This window comes from Osmia lignaria, chromosome 2 (genome assembly GCF_051020975.1).
Source record: "Osmia lignaria lignaria isolate PbOS001 chromosome 2, iyOsmLign1, whole genome shotgun sequence".
Classification (NCBI taxonomy): Eukaryota; Metazoa; Arthropoda; class Insecta; order Hymenoptera; family Megachilidae; genus Osmia; species Osmia lignaria.
In genome coordinates this window covers 11,477,132-11,496,125 of record NC_135033.1, presented here as the reverse complement: position 1 = coordinate 11,496,125, position 18,994 = coordinate 11,477,132, and the positions used below count along the sequence as shown (strand labels likewise).

The 18,994-nt window shown below is 44.4% G+C and overlaps 1 protein-coding gene across 7 annotated transcripts in view; it reads right to left on the bottom strand.

Annotated features, from left to right (window-relative positions):
• The window catches only part of dachs (unconventional myosin-IXb-like dachs), a 60,022-nt gene that overhangs the window by 19,261 nt on the left and 21,767 nt on the right, over nt 1-18,994 (bottom strand). The window contains exons 1-2 of one of the 7 annotated variants that reach the window (XM_034330003.2): nt 1,112-1,223; nt 867-1,041 (exon numbers count right to left, since the gene is read on the bottom strand). The exons of 4 other annotated variants lie outside the window; for them this stretch is intronic. In XM_034330003.2, coding sequence (XP_034185894.2) covers nt 867-957 — 91 coding nt within the window. In that variant the 5' untranslated portion in view covers nt 958-1,041; nt 1,112-1,223. Of the gene's footprint in view, nt 1-866; nt 1,224-18,994 lie in introns of those variants that run through there. 2 more of the 7 variants (XM_034330002.2, XM_034330000.2) reach the window with 2 other exon arrangements.

The window sequence follows — 18,994 nt, the reverse complement described above, 5'->3', positions numbered from 1 at the left end:
ATGAAAAGTCAAAAAATTGTAATTTCTATCGTTTCCAAAGAGAAAGTAAATTTCAGGGAACGATTCCAAAAATAACAAAGTTAATCCGTTCTTGAATGAAAATGAACCGTCCACGAGGTAAACAACGATTCGACGAGCGGATGGCCGGTAAAACTTGGAAACGGACGAGGGAAAGCTCGGAGATTTTCCTCGTAAAGGATTCAAATCCTATCCGGTGGGTGGCAAGAATGTAGCTGTGGCAATCAACGAGGAGAAACCGCGAGAGGACTGTTTTAACTGTAAAACGCAGGTAACTTCTCCGACTAGCCACGTTTGTTCGTCAGTGGACAGGGACGTACGGATTGTCCGACAGTGCCCCTCGAATCTCGTTAAACACTGGCAATTTCATATTATTATAGCACCGTAAAAGAACAGTCGCTTGGAACTCGATCACTGTTGGCACGTCGAACGAGGTCGGACAAGAGTTTTCACGAGGGCGTAAAAAGAAGCAGCGAGGTGAACGTGGACGAAATATGAAATATGAAAGATGAAGAGCTCCTTCGGTGGATATTGAGATTTTCAGAGATCGTTACGTCGCTTGATACGACTGGAAATATTTTAATTAACGTACTGCAAGGGTGGAAATGAAATATACTTCGTATAGAGCACGTTTCTAGCGATTCTTTGATACAAACGAAAGAAGAAACAACCTGATAGTCGCGCTCGAACGAGCAGGGAAGCAGAAGTGTAACTAAGAAGAAGAATCTACCGTGTCTCTCCCTCCATTTGTGTCCGTATTTAAATCGTGCAGCGTCCGTGAAATCGACGCTGTCGAGAGAAGAGAAACGCGAAGAAAAAGAAGAAGAAGAGGATGGCCAGTGGCGTACCTTGCAGCTTCTTCTCAGTCTCCCAGAACTTCTGCAGCTCCGTGAAGTACTTGTCCAGTATGAAGACCTTGGAGAGGCCCAGGGTGGCCATCTCAGGCGGTCGAGGCTCGTTATCGGCCAGAATTTTCCTCGGCTTATCAGGGTGGCACCTTTTCACCTTGGCACCACTCTCCTACTACACGATTTACAAAACACCGCCGATCACGGAACGATCGAAACTCTCGAGGATTCACTGAACAAATCACCTGGACATCTCACGGTGGTGCCAGCTCATCGTGTCCTCGGCACACTCGTCACCGCACTCGCACATCTTCTTCCTCCTTCACCTTTTTCTCCTCGTCACAAGCAGGAAAACTGCTGAGTCGTAAATAAAATAATAATAATAATAAAAAAAAAAAAAAAAAAAAAAAAAGAGGAAGAAGAAGAAAACCCTTGACAGATCACATCACGCTCGATGGGAAACCGTTTACCCAGGCGACGCGAAACCGATTCGAAGAACTTTCTGTTCGGTATCACCAGGAAACTTGTACGCGCGCGAATAGGATAGTTTTACTTGAGGAAATTTCGAGAAACATCCTTTTTAGATGGCTACCGATCAGCGAGGGTAACCGATACGGAAGAAGAGGATCAAGAACGTTCGATTGATTTCATTGGTAGACTTTTCTTGCCACCTGTTCGGTAAGCTTCGAAGCTTTTTCTGATGAATGCAAAGTGACACGAGGCGGCGTTCGCAGGAGCACGAAGAGTGGCGACTCGTCGAGTTCAACTGGGCGTCATTGTTGCCTGGAACCCAGCTCCGTGGCTGGGCCCTATCTCTTCTAAGGTGGATTCGAGATAACTCCTTGGCCTGGCTCACCTGGCTTCACCAGTTAGGTGGAAGCCACCGCAGGCGTACCGGGGTCCAGGATGTCTGGCCGTGGAGCACACAGCGAAACGATAGAAGTGGGGAGAGTGTATCGGGCCCCTCTCTGCTTTGACTGGACCGTTGCGTCGTGTGGATGCTGAGATGGAAAAATGGCTGAGGCCCTAGACTAACCTTAGCCATCTCCCTCGACCTCCTCCTTATTCCTCTTCTTCCTCTCGGCTACGCGAGAGAAACTATTCCGCCTCGACGACGACGGTGTTCCAGGTTCCTTCGTTATGCCTCGTTCGATGAACCGTTGTTTACAAATAGCGGAAAACACGGCGGTACGTGGATATGAAAAGTCTTTGAATTTTTTAGCGGTCACCCGAATGGACTAAAGTGTCGGAAATGAATTATTTGGAGCAACGATGATTTTCAACTGAAACTTTGATATCCATTTAAACGTTCCTCCGAAAGTTTTCAGGATTTTTTGACAGAACCACGTGTTCAATAGGAAAAAACATCCGGTACGGGCAACCTGTCTCTTCGAAATTCATCATTCAACCTTTCGTGATCCGATTTGAATTGCTCGCACCGGATGGACATTTGTCTCTCCCTATCGAAACTTTTAACCCGTCGTTCTCTTCATGAATTTCACTCAACTTTAACAGCCGACGTTTGACGTATACCTAGTTCCTATACCGGTGAAACGGGACAACAACCTCCTACCGTGAAGAGACAAAAATTCATCGATGTCTCTAAATTGATTTCAACCAATTAACCGATATAAGAGCTTCGAGTCAATATAGAACGCTCTCGTTAACCAGGAGGGAAATAAAAAAGCTAAGGTTCCCTCGTTTCGTACCGTTAATTGCTCTATGGGTAGACCCATTAACTGTCGACGTTTTCACAACGAACTTTGCGTAATGTTCTTCTTAATTGTGTAGTGTATCGAGGACAGGACGCATTTTCAATGACATACTTATCGATTCGCTGAATATAATTGCTAGATACCTCGAACAACGACTCATTGTTAATTGCTTGTTACCTGTGTCTACCGGTAAGATCCTTTTACACGTGATTTATGCCCGCCTCGAGAACGCTCGAGTGCGGTTTGGTTAATGGACGAGTGGAAGGCATTATTGCTTAGTTTACAGCATTCGTGTAAAACATTTAAGTATTCTATTTTTCGAATAGTTTCATTACTTGCCTGTCTATCGGCGATGGTAATTGGGTCTTGAAAATGGTACCTTTCACGGCGATGTATACGTCTCTTCTAAAACTTGTCTAATTGAATCGTTAATTTGAAAAAGGAGGGTACAGTTATAAAACGGAGCGATTAAGCTGAAAATAGCGTAGAATCTTGCTCGTTCCATTACCCTGAAACGTTTAAACGTTCTCTTGCAACGTCGACGAGAAGCACTCGAGCAACAACTACATGTAAATACCCTTTAACTTTGCGTCCCTTGGAGCTTCGAGAGCCGCTAAGTCAGCGTGAAGTCGCGCGATACACGCCCCCCCAAAACTACCCTGAGCTAACCTCAAACCCGTATTTCACCGGTAGCTCTTTCAACGTATCCGGATATCTTGCCAAATGAACTTGCTCGAACAATTTCGAACAATAACGTCGAACGTTTACGTGCCTCTCGGCAAAGTACCTGGCTGTATTTCGTAGATAAAGATGAGAGGAAAAAAGAGAGTCACTCTTCGTGGTCGTTTAACGATGAACGGCTATCATCGCTCTTAAAAGTAAAAGGGTTAATCTGGTACGAAGAGAATGGAAGCTGCTCTCGTTTCGACGAAGGGTCCAAACTCGATCACAACAGTCAGCACTGACTTTGGTTAAGAAGAACCGATAAGAGGGGCGAGGACAAAGATGAGAGAAGAGGGAACAGAGAGCCTGATCAGAGGATCCAGAACGGACGTCCCGAAGCGTGTTCCGCCTTATAATTTTCATCTACAGCGCCGAGAGGAATCCAACATGGCCGTGGTTCTGGCCTACCCTATGTCGTAAACAGTGCAACATGCTTGAAACTCTTCCTTTGAAACATTCGTTAGGAGATTTTTTGGAAATTAGAAAATTTCTTCAAATTTAAAACAGCATAAATATTCAAATTGCAAAATTCAATTTTCCTATTTGATCTGAAATTTCTGAAGAATCTGTTCAAGAGAGAATTTTGGTCAGTTTCATGCAAAATAGCCGAGTGTGTTGTTAAAATCTGATGCGCGACAGGTGCTGCGACGGGCAAGCTGGGAGGGCCAACGTGTCCTCGAAATTCGGGCTCTCACACTTTCCGAGCATGCGCTCGTTAATCAGCCGTGTGGCCCTTCGAATAATCTCCTTGCGGCTGATCCTTGAACAAGAACCTACTTAGTCTCGGAGAATGTTCGGCTATCGAGCCAACTCGACATTTTAATCACTATCATCCTCCTTCGGAATCATCTTTCCTCTTCATTCGCCACGGTTGTATTACCCTTTTGGTTAATTTGATAGTGGTGAAGTGGCGACTCAATTTTAAGCATTTCTCCATCAAAAAATCATAATATTTAATAAAAAATCTATTTAAACAGCCCCAAAAGGTACCGCGACTGCCACGCACACCCTCGACGCGTAATTCCGTGGCGAATCTGTTCGTGGCACAGCAACGAGGCGAGTTTAATCTCCGCATAATCGTGGTCGAAGAGAGTGGCCAGGTAGAGGAGATGAAAGGGGAGTAGAGTTGGGTCCGGTAGTGGTCGTCGGCCCCTGGTGAGACCTACCTCTCCTCTTCTTCTCAGCGGCTTCCCCACGAAGCCTAGCGGAGGGTCGTAGGAGGCCCACAGAGTGGGACATCGAGTGGTTGTTCAGCAGAGGGAAGGGAGCTGTGTTGGAAGCGAAAGAGGGGACAAGGCGGCAGCTAGAAGTAGCGACGAGTACCTTTTCTGCGTGTTTGCTGCCTTCTCGAGATAACTAATTCGCATAGGCAAAGAATCATGGATTTCGAAATTAAATTAATAAAGTTTCAAGCCCTTGATATCAATGACAAAAATAATTTCTAAAATGATTTACCAAACGTTCGTTTAATCACCTGGACTCATCGATGAACAGAAGAAGAAATATCTTTTCGTAAGATAAAGTCTTTACAAAGGTGGGTTCATCAAAAAGTCCTCGAGTTCGAGTAGCGTGTAATCGTTCGGGTAAACGAAAACACACGAAGATGAAGAGGGAACCAATCGGCTACCCCTCGTCGTTGATTTTAGGCCCGGACTCTTCTCCTTGATCGTATGGAGAAAGGTGAACGCGGTGAAAAGAAGGAAGAGGATCCGCTCTTTGCGGTGAAATTCAAATCTCCACCAAGAGATCAGCCGTGCACGCCCCGTACAGAACCGGTTTCGAAGCGATCGCCTCTCGATTCCAAGCAGTGGGGGTACCTTGGGCCCGAGGGCCCATTTCTAAGGCCTCTTTCTACTAACTTCGCGTCGATAAAGCAGGAAACGAGCGAAGGATAAATGGGCCCGTTGTACCTGCAGCACGATCTGGCGAGGAAATTTGTAGATTGCGTTCTTCAGGTAGTTTACCGATCTTTGAGAAAAGTTTGCTGCCTACTAGAAAGGGCCTTATCCGACTCTGTAGGTGAATTACCGATACTTTGGATATTTTTCAAACGGTATTGATGATCCCTTTAAAAAATTTTCTTCAATTTTTAGTAGAAATTTGGAATTTGGAATTTTTTATGTTAGTATCCCTTAGCTTATTTTTCATCTAGTTCATTAATTCTAATTTGAAAATTGATCATTTCGTGGTAATTATAATTCCCTCAATTATTTTATAAAATATCCAATCATCAGTGTGAAATTAATGATGATACGTTACTCATCGATGTACAGGGTAAATTATTATTCTAGCTTGTGAAAAAAGAAAGAACCACATCGAGTCTGATGCAACAGTAGGAATTATCTCTCTTAGCTTTAAGTTTGATATACACGGTACGTGTACGTGTGTGCTCAACTCATTATGGTAAGTCACGACCGTAAGACTTGACTCCCTTAATCGAAGGTTAAATCGTGCCGCATGGTTCGTTCGATGTCTGTATTTTATTAACACGAGCCTATAATGGAGAAAGAGAGAAAAAGAGAAATGCTCAAGTTTTGTTCTGAAAACGATTCGACATCGACCAATCACCCACGATTATTAACCCAGAGAGCTTCAAGGGTCTATGGTGTACTTTTTTTAATCGTGCACATCTTGATTTATCGAATCGTTATAAATATCGTCCTTTCAACTCTTTGCTATATTAAGAATTCTTTGTCAAAGTAAAATGAGTTAATTACTGAAAAAAAAAAGAAATTTTTAAACGGCGATTGCAATACACAGGCGAGAATGTAGAACAATTTAGCGTACGTTCCAATTAGTAAAGCGTTATCGACATAATTGAATCTCGACGGGAAATTTCTCGGTAAAATTGCTGGTGCTTGATCAAACAACACTTAATATCGAGCATAATCGAGATCGGCTGACTTAATCGCCGGATAATTAGTCGCGTGAGGTAACGCCGAGGCGAAACGAACGCGTAATCGACGATTATCGTGTCGTAAAATCGTATTCGTGAAGAACTTTCGATTTCCATTGAGCGTGGCGAGAATTCCTTGATTATCAACCTCGTTAGCGACCAGAAGGATAATCAAGGTGGCAAACCTGTCGATAAGTACAAGCACGTTAATTAGTCACGCTTCTGATTAGACGTTACAGCTGACAACGACAGCCTGTTGTATCACTCGAATAGGCGTGAAACGATTAGTTTAATCGTCGATGTAAAATCGCGTTTCATAGACACCGATGGATCTGGATTAAAATTGACCGATACCATTCAACGGTCGAAGAACTCGTACTCCTCCCTAGAGGAATCTATCAATTATACATTCCAATTGCGAGAAAAAAAAACAGAGAGAAAAATACACAGCATCGGATTGTTCATCGAATATTTTAATTGCACTCGATAATTGAGCGCACCGGATAATTGCAATTATTCGTTCGTTTATTGCTACGAGGAGCATCTGCCCGCGAACCGTGAACGATTACCATTATTGATCGTTCTTCTCGGAAAGCACGAAACCGCTGAAAAGAAAAGCATTTTCTATTTCAAACCCTTCCTTTGTCCAGCTAATCCTCTCTCCATAAGAATCGTTTCGCGATCGGGGATTAAAGTCTGTCAGCTGAGGTCATAATCGAAATAACGAAATCGAAAGGGTTGCGTTAGAGGAAGTTTCGGATATAAAGGGATTGCGCGAGGCTCTGCAACGCGGCGACGAAGTATTTTAATTAGGCCAGGCTTTTGAGATGGTCGATACCCGATGCATCGAATGCAAGGCCGTCGTGCAATCAAGAGGGGGAGGGATCGCAGAAAACTGGATTAGCGAGCATTCGCCTCCTATCTCTGTCGCGTTTTTGTCGCGACGGTTATCAGCCGATAAGTCGGGGAACAGGGACGTCCCATTTGCACCGGCTAGCGGGGTCCTTTTTCGTCGCCGCGGCTCCTCCATTATCGTCGAACAACTTTTACCCCCTTCGCGTTAACCATCCCGCGACCACTTTGCGTCGGCCAATGCGAAATTAAAGCTCGATCGTTCTTCGTCGAAAAATTTCATTTACTACCTAAAAATTCTCATTCCCTTTTCATTTCGATTACCATTACTCTCGTGGTACCGATCGCCTTACCAACGCTTACAGCATTGAACGTGTTAATTACCGGTGCTGTATATTTGACAAATACAATCGCTAACATAATTGACAATTAATCTAGATTAAAACTGGTTCGACCAGAACTCTCGCGATTCTATCTACGTTTATCGTACCACAAAATCGATCTTCGACCGGCTGATTAATCTGGAAACGGCCGATTTCCTAAAGCCGATTTCCACGAGGAACATTCGAGGCGACGTGGACGCGTTTTAGCAACGGAATCGAACGGGTAGAGGCGGGTTAAGAATTTTTTCTGTCGGTTTCGTTGGCAGCCTGCGCGGATCGGCGAATCAGAAGTCGGCCAGAGGGGCCGGTGAGCGAGACAAAAACGGATCGGGTCCGGTGTCAGCGGGTGACGGATGGGCCGGTAAGCCCGTTCAAGGTCTATCTGGACCCCACGAAACCTCGTTGCACGCAGGCCGCGTTTGTCCGGTCTCTGTAAACTCTCTGATCGAGATCGCGGACGATCTTTCAGCGGCGAAGCTCAGCTTTCAACGTGAACGAGGCCGGATCGAACGGGAACGGTAGTTGAAATCACCTTGCTCGCCCCGATGCTCATCCTTGTTCCAACTTCGCCCTCTTAACGTTCCATCTACTTTCTTCCTCTCTTGTTTTACGCGAAATATAATTGATTAGACGACGCCTGATCGGGCAACCTGTTGTGCGCTATGTTCCCGTTTCCACGACCATCTGTCGTCCGTTCAATTATATCTAAGAAAAATCCAATTGCCTGTATCAATGGCACGGAGCAAATTGATCTATCCAAGGCGTGCCAGGTACGAGGCAGGGAACGCGACACTTTATAACTCAGCCGCTGAAATAACACGTGTCAACCGGTCGAGCGATACTTTTTAAAGGGAGTATCCACCGGCAACGGCGAGTCACCTCGCCCGATGGCCAACAGGATGCGGAGTGCGGCTTTCCAGATAACCACAGCGTTATTTCAGGATCGCGACTCCGAGTGCCGGCAGGAGTCGCGGTTTTTGCTCCTACCCGGAGAATTCTGGACGAACGAACACGCGCGCGCGCGCGCGCGCAGAACCCGATGAGGAAAGGACCAAACGGTCGGACGACAGAGATCAAACAGAGAGGACATCTCGGGGTGATAAATTCTTCCGTCTAGCTATTCGTTGGAATTCCTTGTTTTCTATGAAATTGCTCTAAACCATCTCGTATCTACCACTTTATCATTTCTTTCAAATATTTGGAAAAATAAACGAAGGTAGATCTGAATAATAGGTCTGCGTGGGATGTAATTGATAATTATATATTTTTAACGAGAATCTGAAAAGGTACCTTTTCAAGTTTTAAAGCTCAAACCGATGGTGTTTTTATCGAACCCTTTACAGAATTCACCAGCTGCAAACGTTACTGTCAGCCCGGTTCCACTTTTCCCATCCTACCCCGTGACTTTCTTCTTTCTCCCGTCGTCGGACGTTTAATTGGATGGATCGAAGAGACATCGACCCACGAAACGACGGGCTGACTTCGCGTAACAATGGATACCCAGCCAATTTTTTCTCTCCTCACTCCACTCGCGGAGAACAGTGCGATGCACTCTTCTGCGCGACCGATCGATGGATCCTCGCGTGAAAATACGAGGATCGAGGACGAACGACCGTTCGAACGATCTACTTCTTTTCGTGATTAAAAAGAGGAGAAAAGTGTGCAACGTGGATCGGTGGAAACGAAGGCAAACTATGGCTGCACGCGCCAGGAGGTTGATTATTTTACGGACACCTCGCGAGATCCAATCTCTGTTATCGCGATCGAGATGAAGCGACAGTGCAACGCGTCCCTTTTCGCCGTCTCGTTCCCTCTTGATAGACCAGACCGACCGGGTTTACAGCTTTTCAATATCTAATCGAGCGAACAAATTATGCCGGCCTGTGTACCTCGGTGCATCGGTGACGCGGAATGATGGATCGTTCGCGCGTACCTTGGGTATCTCTGAAACACCAACGATCCGGTATCCTGGTACGAAGGGAAACCCGGCGGTTCCCTTTTACTTTTCACGCGATATTCAGCTGATTCGCTCTTGGACACGTTCGATGATGTGACGAACAGAGATGCAATCGTGAAACGAGCGGAGAGAATTAACTTGAAGCAAGGGATTAATACTCTCTGCTCAACACAATCTCTATAGTAATTATCAGTACGACTCATCTGAAGTTCGACTTCTTTTCGATAGCGAAATCTCGCGAGGGTTTTCAAGGGATCGTTATTCCCTTTGATATTTACCGCGGTGGATTACGAAAATTGCCGGGAACGATATCGGAAAGCAGCGAGAGAACCATGGCCCCCCCTCTATTAATATCATGGCCCCATGTTTCGACGAACGTGCCTCGAAGGATACCTCGAAACGATCCCGTCTTATCTTTCTTCCTCTTACGAGCTCCCCGAACCGTTCACCAGCGCATCCTTAACATTCAACGAGTACACGGCTTATCTCGGCCAGAGGAGAAGCTATGGTGGCTATAGGAGAAAATGAGATTCGTATAACCGCGGATCGGTACGCGTCTATGCATAGTGGATGGTTACAATGTGACTCTACTCTCCCCGTGGTTGTCTCAATGATTCCTCGAGATATACGATCAAGATTAACCGGTTACCACCTTGAATCGTGTTACACTTTCCGACTGTTACCTCTTCTCTTTCATTTTCTATTCGATATATCATATTGAATGATTTATACCCAGAAGATTGGATCGCTGTCAAATTTCTTCGTTTTTGGTAGAACTTTACGAACGTGTCGGGTGTAAAGGGTGCAATCTAATTCCACCCCTCGGGATAGGGAACTTTAATTTGCATCCGATTAAACTTCACCCGATTGTTGACATCGATCTATTAACACCTGCAAAGTTTAATTCACGCAAGATTTTGCACCTGAGTAGATTAACACATTGACTTTAATATTTCAACGTTCGATAATTGATTAGATTCCGATTCCTCATGGGACCTATAGAATTTTTCGTTCAGCATAAAAAATACTATCGGAAATCATCGTTAAAGAAAACATCACTAAAGGTCGAGGAAAAGCCGAATAGCTGTGTAATTTCGATTCAAAGGGCCAGTTTTTATCGACACCCAGGATAATTAATTATCACCGGATGGATATTACAACCGGTCGTACCATTTTTCCTGGCTGTTGTGACGGAACACGCGTCCCGTACTACAGACCGGAAATAAATCACAGTGTTTTCGCGCGGCCACCAGTCATTAGTCATTAGAACACGCTTATTACGATTCCTTCGTCCCGGACCTGGATCCCGTCTAAGGCTCGCGATCAATTATAATTAGAGCTCGCGAGACAAGTGGTGGACGCGTTCTAACGCAGCTTCCGAGTGTCTTATCGACACTTCAGACATAAATTACCATTTTAATATCACGATACTGCTAATTATTGTGACAACCCATTACACCTTTGCTTTTTGTAAAGCAAAATTTTTGTTCTTTTTAAGCACAGTTTCTAAAGCTTCGAGCTTGAACCTCCCCTGCGCAAAGGGTTAAGATCGTCGAATTTCTTGAAGGTTTATGTAAAATTCAATAAGTATCCTGAGGGGTGTACGTTCAATCAACATCCCTCCCCCTCTGTACCACGGATAACTTGCTCGAGGACTTTCAACGAGAGATTCGTAACGGCAATTCAGAAACGATTTGAATGCTAAATGTGCCGAAGTTTTCATGGCGGAGCGTGGAGGCGAACGTGTAGAGGAAATTCAAGAGCAGTAAGCAAGCAAAAAGCTGGCATCGTTTCACGACGGAAGTAAGGAAGGCAAAGTGTAAGAAAGGTGAGGAAGGAAAGTTGGGTGCCGCACGAGCGTACGCAGCCGGCGAGAAAATCATTAGGAAGGCAAGTCGAAAGAACTGCTTCGATGGTAGGTTCTTGCAGCCAACTTCCCTCCCTGTATCGCCTTACCCTTCGTTTAATTAAATTCCACGAGTGGCTGGCACCCCGTTTTTCTTTTACCATAACCTTCCTACCCCCACCCCCGTCCCTCTTTCTTTTTCAATCTTCCCTTCTATCCTTTCGTTTTCGCGGCAACACGTCGCTTAGGCGTTAACGTACACGCCTGGCGGCCTTGCTAATTGACGGATGAATTAATTAGACGGAATGATCGATCGTATCCGCTTACAGGTGGGATTTATTTTCCATGGATACAACATCCACGTCTACCTGCTACGTGACTGAGAAAACTGTAACTCATTTGGATCAGCATGCGAATTAATTAACAAGTTTCATAATTCGACCTTACTATCTCTACCTAATTTCCTGATTAGAATAGTAAGTTGACACTGGAAACGATACCAATAGGAATATTCCTGTTGCGTAAAAAATTTCTAACGATTACAGCTCTGATGAATTTCTAAGTTTAACGCGAATCCGATACCGTAAGGACGTTGAAAATCCCTCGGTACCATCGACTTCCTTAACGTCTGCAGTTAAGGGTCGTTCGGGGGCGGATGCGCGAAGGTTCGCCGATCAATCGTACGATCGCGTGAGACACGTACCGTCGGACTTTGGCACCGCATTAATTACCGGTCGCCAACAATGGCACAATAATTAACAATTACGCAGTTTGATAATTATATACCTGCTGGCTGAGTTATCGCCTGCCGCTTGCCGTGACCGTGCTCGTTGCTTCGCACACGTACCCACGCATACGTACAAATATAACGCACACCAATTCCAGGCGAGCCGTGACGCATAGAAGGCAATAAATACACGCGGATCCGGCGGGCCAACGATCTAATTATGCCCGAACAATGGCCGCGTATCGGACGGCCGGCTGAAAACCTGATAAAGCGGATAAAATGCGGGCCTACAGGGCTCCTCTCGGTTTTACATGCTTGGCTTCGTGTGTGTATACGTATACGTATACTTGTAATCGACGAATTTTAAAAGCGGGCCCCGAAACGAAGAACTCTTGGGTCTGGGCCACGGGCCTCACAAGTGATTTATCTCTCTCGTGTGGCTTCGTAGGAGTCTCTCGGTTTCGCGCGTTCAATCCGTCTTGATTTATAACGAGGCCACGGCTCGCATCGATGCTTCATAATGCCTGGTAATTACCGTAGGTTCCCTTCAAAAATTCACCCTCGACGAGATAAGGTTCGCGACCAAACTTTCCTACCACCGCACCATCTCCTTGACTGATTAATGGACATCGGACGACTCCGCCGCGAGTAATCGCTCGAACGCGAGAGGAAGGCGATATGGTAGCAGGCTACTGTTAACCCTTTCATTGTGTAAGCGCGGTAACCTTCCTTAAAGGAAAACGTGACGTAGAAGAGGAAAAGGAAATTTTTCACCGGAGCATCGAAGTAGGTAATGAATTATAATATGGAAATTTCTTCCTTTCCTTCCCAACGTTCTCGCGACTATCGACCTGTTTCCTAGGCACAACGAATTTTGACAAAGTTCGTTACGAAGTTCGTAAAGTTTCAAATGGAATTCGAAGTAAAGTGTTAGTGACCTAAAGCTGTGCCTAAGTTCTAACTACCTCGTCCCTTCGCTTCGTTCCAGAGGCATTGCGAACGAAGGCGAATCGGTGGTAAGAACACCAATTAAGATTTTCCTTTTCCTTCTTTTTTTTTTTCTTTTTTTTTTGAAGTTTCGCTTTCCCGAGAGGATGTGAAACTTCGAATCGTCCGTTCGCTAATTAAAAGTTACAGCCCCTTCCGAATAACTTGGGGGATCTCCATAAAAACAGCTGTGACCTGTAACGTCGACCCAGAAAATTGACTCTTACGAACTTTACGTTTATCGCGGTGCTTTTTGGGATGTTCGTTTGAAAATTTCTACACGGAGAAAATTCGTTAATACAAGCTTTCTCAACCCCTACATCGATTTTTCGCCAACTCCCTTTATCTTTTTTTTTTTTTTTTTTTTTTTTCTTTTTACACCACCCTGGCTCTCGTCCAGCTGTAAATTCTTTCGTACAACCGGGCTCGTGTAAGCTGCGGACTCGGTCCTGGTACACGCGGCCGTATTACCACCGTGCGAGCCTATTTACGCGACCAGTGTCTACTTCCTATTCACGACGAGCCGGTAAATATACACGGCCAAGAGAGACACTTTCTATCGTGGTTATCATGAATTTGCATTAGGCAACGGACAGCCAGTTCCGTGGAAGCCGGAGCTTTATAGAACGCGTTAAATCAGCAATTTCGAGACGTGGCAAGAGAGAAAATGAAACGAGATAAAAATGTCCCTCGACGTTTGTTCGTGGGGATAAAAGTTGAATACTAAGGAGGAATTTTCTTAGACAGCACGAAGTTGTAACAAGCGATTACTGGTACAGTCGATGAACAACTGGCTCCTATTATATTTCTTACAAAGTTTCTCCTACCAAGGTAGGTGTTAAAGGAAACTTCGTTGCTGTTGTTTGAAATTTCAATCGAGATACCGAGTTTATCATCGCGTGATATAAATTTTAATTAAATTAAAAGCAATCCCGGTCAGCGTCAAAATCCATGGGACTGCTCTCTCGGTGGCGCATGTTTTATTTATCGAATGGATCGACAATTGTACCGTGCCGCGTCACGACGAAGACTGAGAAAGATGGTACGTACGCGGCGTGATTTATGGGTGCAACACCTGACGGCATTTTGTTCGCTTTTGCATCAGCGTTGTTACGTTGCCAGCCAGTTCCGCCCCTTTTTTGCTCCCCCCCCCCCCTCCCCTTGCGTCCCATTAGTAATGCCTCGGTCATTACGAGCCCCCAGTCGATTTCCCGTGGCTAATAAATCCCGATGAAATTTCCATCCTACCCTTCTTCGCTTCCTCTTTCCACGGAAGTTATCGTCCGTTCGAGTCATCGCTGACGGAAACATCTCGCGGACTATTCAACCCTCGCGAGACAAGGAAGGGTTGATAGCCTTTGACGTTGAAACGACAGGCATACCTTCGATAATGACGCGTCAAATCGACTTTGAAATTGCGAATAATTGGACGAGATACGAGTAATCTTAGTTTGATGCGTCGTATGTTATTCGAAAAGAATAATGTACTAAGCTGCGATTAAATATCAAGCGAAGCGTTACGTTCGCCGCGTAAATCGTTGAATAATCGTCGATCGACGCTGTCCATCCAACAATAAAGCGGCTACCAAAGGCCGTACGACGGCGATGAATTATTATAAAAGCGTATCGACGCGACGCGACGCGTCGGAAAGGTGGTCGCGTGTATCCTTCCGCGCGCTCCATCGACGCTGGCAACACGCTCAATGGACCCGGAAATTGATTTTATTCGTCTCGGTTGCCGGAGCCACTGTCAAACAACCCCTACACGTTCGTACTGGCCTCCGTCCGTTCGAAATATCAATTTTCATAATAAATGCGTCCATAAATTTGCCCGAATAAATATGGGAATAAATGCGCGCTCGCGTGATGCTTAGCCTTATAGTAATACAGAGCCCACCGCGTCGGATGATTTATCGTTTGGTCCAGTAAATTCAAGGCATCGTCTCTCTGTTTGGGAATGAATGAACCCCCTGGACAAAGGGTTTTCGTTGACGTTTGCTCGACACAAACCAATTAACCAAAACGCTTCGCGTGTCATACTACTTTATTGATACGTCAGACTTATTTTTTGTCTTCGTGGAATTATTTATTTGTTTATTTTAGTTAAATTTTGGAGATTTTTTAATTTCACAAATTACAAAGCTTCTCGAAAATCAATTCTCTACCCCTAACTGGATTCGAACCTTAGGTTTGATTGATTCGTAGTCAAGCACGGTATTCATTACGCCAAGAAGACTTCAATCATCTACTTCCTTTCTATCGGTACTTCTTTTACCCTGGCCTAATATCAATCTACCTTGCCGAGGCTCCTTACCGCTCCATTATAGATTCACAAAGGATTCTCTAAACACAGGAGTATCCAAGAGAAAGAAAATTCTCGTTCATCAAAAGCGTGCATACGCTAGTCCAGTCCTTTCAATTACAAGACAAATGATTCTTTTGTATTTTCAGTAATATTTCAATGGAAGGAAGCGACGTGTAGAACGCATCCAACCGGCCTCTATCATACGGACACCTCACGATCGTAATAAATCAACGTGCAACCTAATTAACCGACCGGCCGGCCCCATAATGGGGGCTTCATTACCACTGACTACGCTAATTACGCGAATCCACGACTGACACCGGAGCTGAACGTAAGTTTACGCGGACGTTTCACGTGCCACGATTTCGCGTCACTGTCTTTGACTGCTGATCGTTTTACTGAATACTCCAATTAGCCTGTTCGTTTATGGTGGCGTTAACGTTGTTACTGTCCAATCGCTCGGCTCCGTCACTCGTACCGTACGATGATAACTTTGTTCGTTTACATTTTCATCGCGGCCATCGATTTTGTAGGAAAATGTATGCACGCGGATCGAGCAAGTAATCTGGACAAATTTCATAATTTATTCACCTGTAAAGACAATAATAGAGCGATGTCGATGAAACAAGCGATTTCTACGTAGCGGCGAACAAACTACGGGAAATTTCACCGGTGTACAATCAATTTCACGGGAGAAAAACACGAAACGGGTGCCAAATGTTTCAGCGTGATGTCGCGTCACCGAGGAATATTCAATGCGCTCCACGTCGTCAAATTGCCGACACTTTGTCAAAGTTTTTTTTTGCACGTAAACGCGCACAAATGCTTTACCCCCGGTACCCTCGGTTTACAAGTTGTCCCCCATTCTTCTATCAACGATTTCGATACGGGAATAGCAATTCCGTGGAAACGGCAACGGGAATGACTGCCGAACGGATGACTGGAAAGAAACTGCGAAACATCGAAAGGTAAATGCTGGATTGAATATTCGTGGATAGAAAGTAAAGTCGTTCGATCGAACGGTTCGATTAATATGATAAAACGCGACCGGCCGATACGTGGACGTTAATTGTTCGTTGCTGCGCGCAGCATATGATTACGTTGATTATAAAACACGGTGTAATTTCGACCCCGTAATTACGCGGCCTTTATATTCTGATCCGGGAACAACGAAATTCTGTATTCCGGACTTGTGATCGTACGTTTCGATTTTCTTCGCAATTCATAGAGAGATCGATCGTAATTCAACGAATTCGTTTTACTACTCTCGATTTTATCATTCCTATTTAAAATACTAAGAGCATTAATTTAATTAGACGTATCAAGGATAAGGAAAAAGATAGGTAAAAATCCAATGAAGATACAGACTTCTGTAAGATCGAAATGGACGACGTGGAAGATAAGCGTACCGTGATACCCGATGATTTGATAGTTAAGAAAGTTTTCGAAACGCGAGCTCAAAGTTTCCTGAGTGCAGCAGAAACTACGAATAGTTACTCCGTACGGTTAAAGAGCCCCGGAGTCCTTCTGTTTTCGACCGGTCGGCTGAAAAGAAAAGTTTATCTGGCCGTGATTAAAGGGGAAGAAACTTATCTCTGTGATCTACGCATCGAGAGGATACGTTGGAAGGCGAGAGAGTAAAACTTGAAGGGTTGATAACGGGATTACGAGACTCGTTGAATTGGAATAAAGAGTACGGTTTACGTATCTGATGAATAGAGGGCGAAGTATGAAAGACTCCTCTCGTTTGTATTGAATTTAAAATATACCCGCGATATATCTTACATTTCTTTATACGAAGATACGTGTTAGAAAATATAATTTATACAGTTTTCGTATAAATTATTTGTTTGGACGTTTAACGATTAAGGAAATAATGGAACTGTCCGAAATTAAGGCGGACAGGCTGTATATGTTTCGAGCAAAAGGGGGCACGTTTAAGAGCGACGTTTACATCATCATCGCGAAACGAGTTAGCGTATCAGAGAACTAGTTGGACAGGGTAATCTTGTCTGACACGCAGAACAAAATACCTAGCGAGTACACAAAGTTTCGTGGTGCCGTTAGAGTTGCCCCTTTCTGTTGGATCGTTAACGAACATCCGGCCTTTTTGTGATAATCCGCCACGGTTCGCGGTTTCATCTTTTGACCCGTGAAATTGTTTCGTGGCCAAAAACGACGCCACCGCTGCGTCTGGAATTGATTTGTCCACTTTTGGCACGTTCACTCTTCAAGTGAAATTTATCGTGAAACAAAAGAAAACAAGAGTACAAATTGTAGAAAATTAAGGATCTTTAGTTATTTATCAATGAGTATAAAATACCTCCTTCTTTCTTGGTATTGCAAGGATTAATCGAGGCAAGTCCTAACAAATTGCCATTTTAAATTTAAATTTAATTTACCTACTAACAAATTATCGAGTAACAAATCTCTCCAATTAATTCACCTTAATTCCTTCGAATCCTTTCCTTTTTTTTTTTTTTTTTTTTTTTTTTTATTCCATTCAATCTATCGTACGCTACAAATCCGCAAATACCGTGAACTGCAATTACAAAGTGCTCAAACCAACGAGTTGTTTACTTGTTAAACACGATCGATCAGAGACGTAAAGAGAAAATCTCCCCTGCCCCCTCTAAAACAAAAAATAACAGAAAAATAAAGGAAACACGGGGGGTGCGAGAGTCGTAAAGTTGACGCAGCGAACAAAATGGCAAATTGACTTTTACATTCATAATTTGTACGAGCTTGAACAGGCTCGATTAATGTCGGCCATTAAATCAATTGCGCTAATGCGCGTCCCTGCATAAATACGTAAAGCTCGTTAAAAACAAAAATTAATGCCTCCCCACCTCTTTTCTCATCCCCCTGCCGTTATCCGGCTGATAGTCGATGGGCCACCGAAATTCACGCGTTTTCAGCGTGCGATCGTTAAGTACGGCCTGGCTAACGAAATTATCGGCACCGCCCCTGCTCGAAATCGAAATTAACATCAAAGAGAGAGGCCGAACGACGAGTACGTACTATCGATCGCTCGATACGTTTCTCTAGCGTTCGCAAAAATTGGCAAACAGTTTGTGGCGGACAATTGACGTCGTTTCATCAACCCTGAACACGATTTTATGTGACAGAAACTATCCGATAATGGGTCACCGATCGGATCGACATTGCTTTTTTACGATTGCGATTTTATTTTCCATTGAATTCGAAATTTTGTAGTACTTTGATATTGCAACTCTGCGTAAAACGAATTAACTGCTTCACTTCGCTTCATAAGTTTCCCTCTATTGAGGGTGGCGTAATCTAGGGACTTGGATCTGTCCCTTTTCGCCCAACGAAAAGTTATCGCGTCATTTTCAATTGCATTATTTATGCTATATGATTCTGTACCTTTAAGTCCACTCATCTTACTCGCCCCTTTACACCCCCCTTTTAGTCGCCTCATACGACAGGCAGGGGATACCGTGGCCGTATTCTAAGCCCCCCGAGCCACAGGGGGCGAATTGACTACTATACAGATACCAGGGATCTATCCGAACTTTAGGACTTTTGCTAAACTAGCAAAATAGGTACTTAGAAATGGATCTCTATACATTTTCGTTTCACAGAAAGAAGTAATTGTATAAAATTTTCATTCTGGTCATAGTGAATTTTTCAGGGAACAAGGGTGGTTCAAGCGATACGTGTAAATCTGTGCATCGAATTCGTTCGGATTCATCGGGGATAGGGCGTAAATCTAG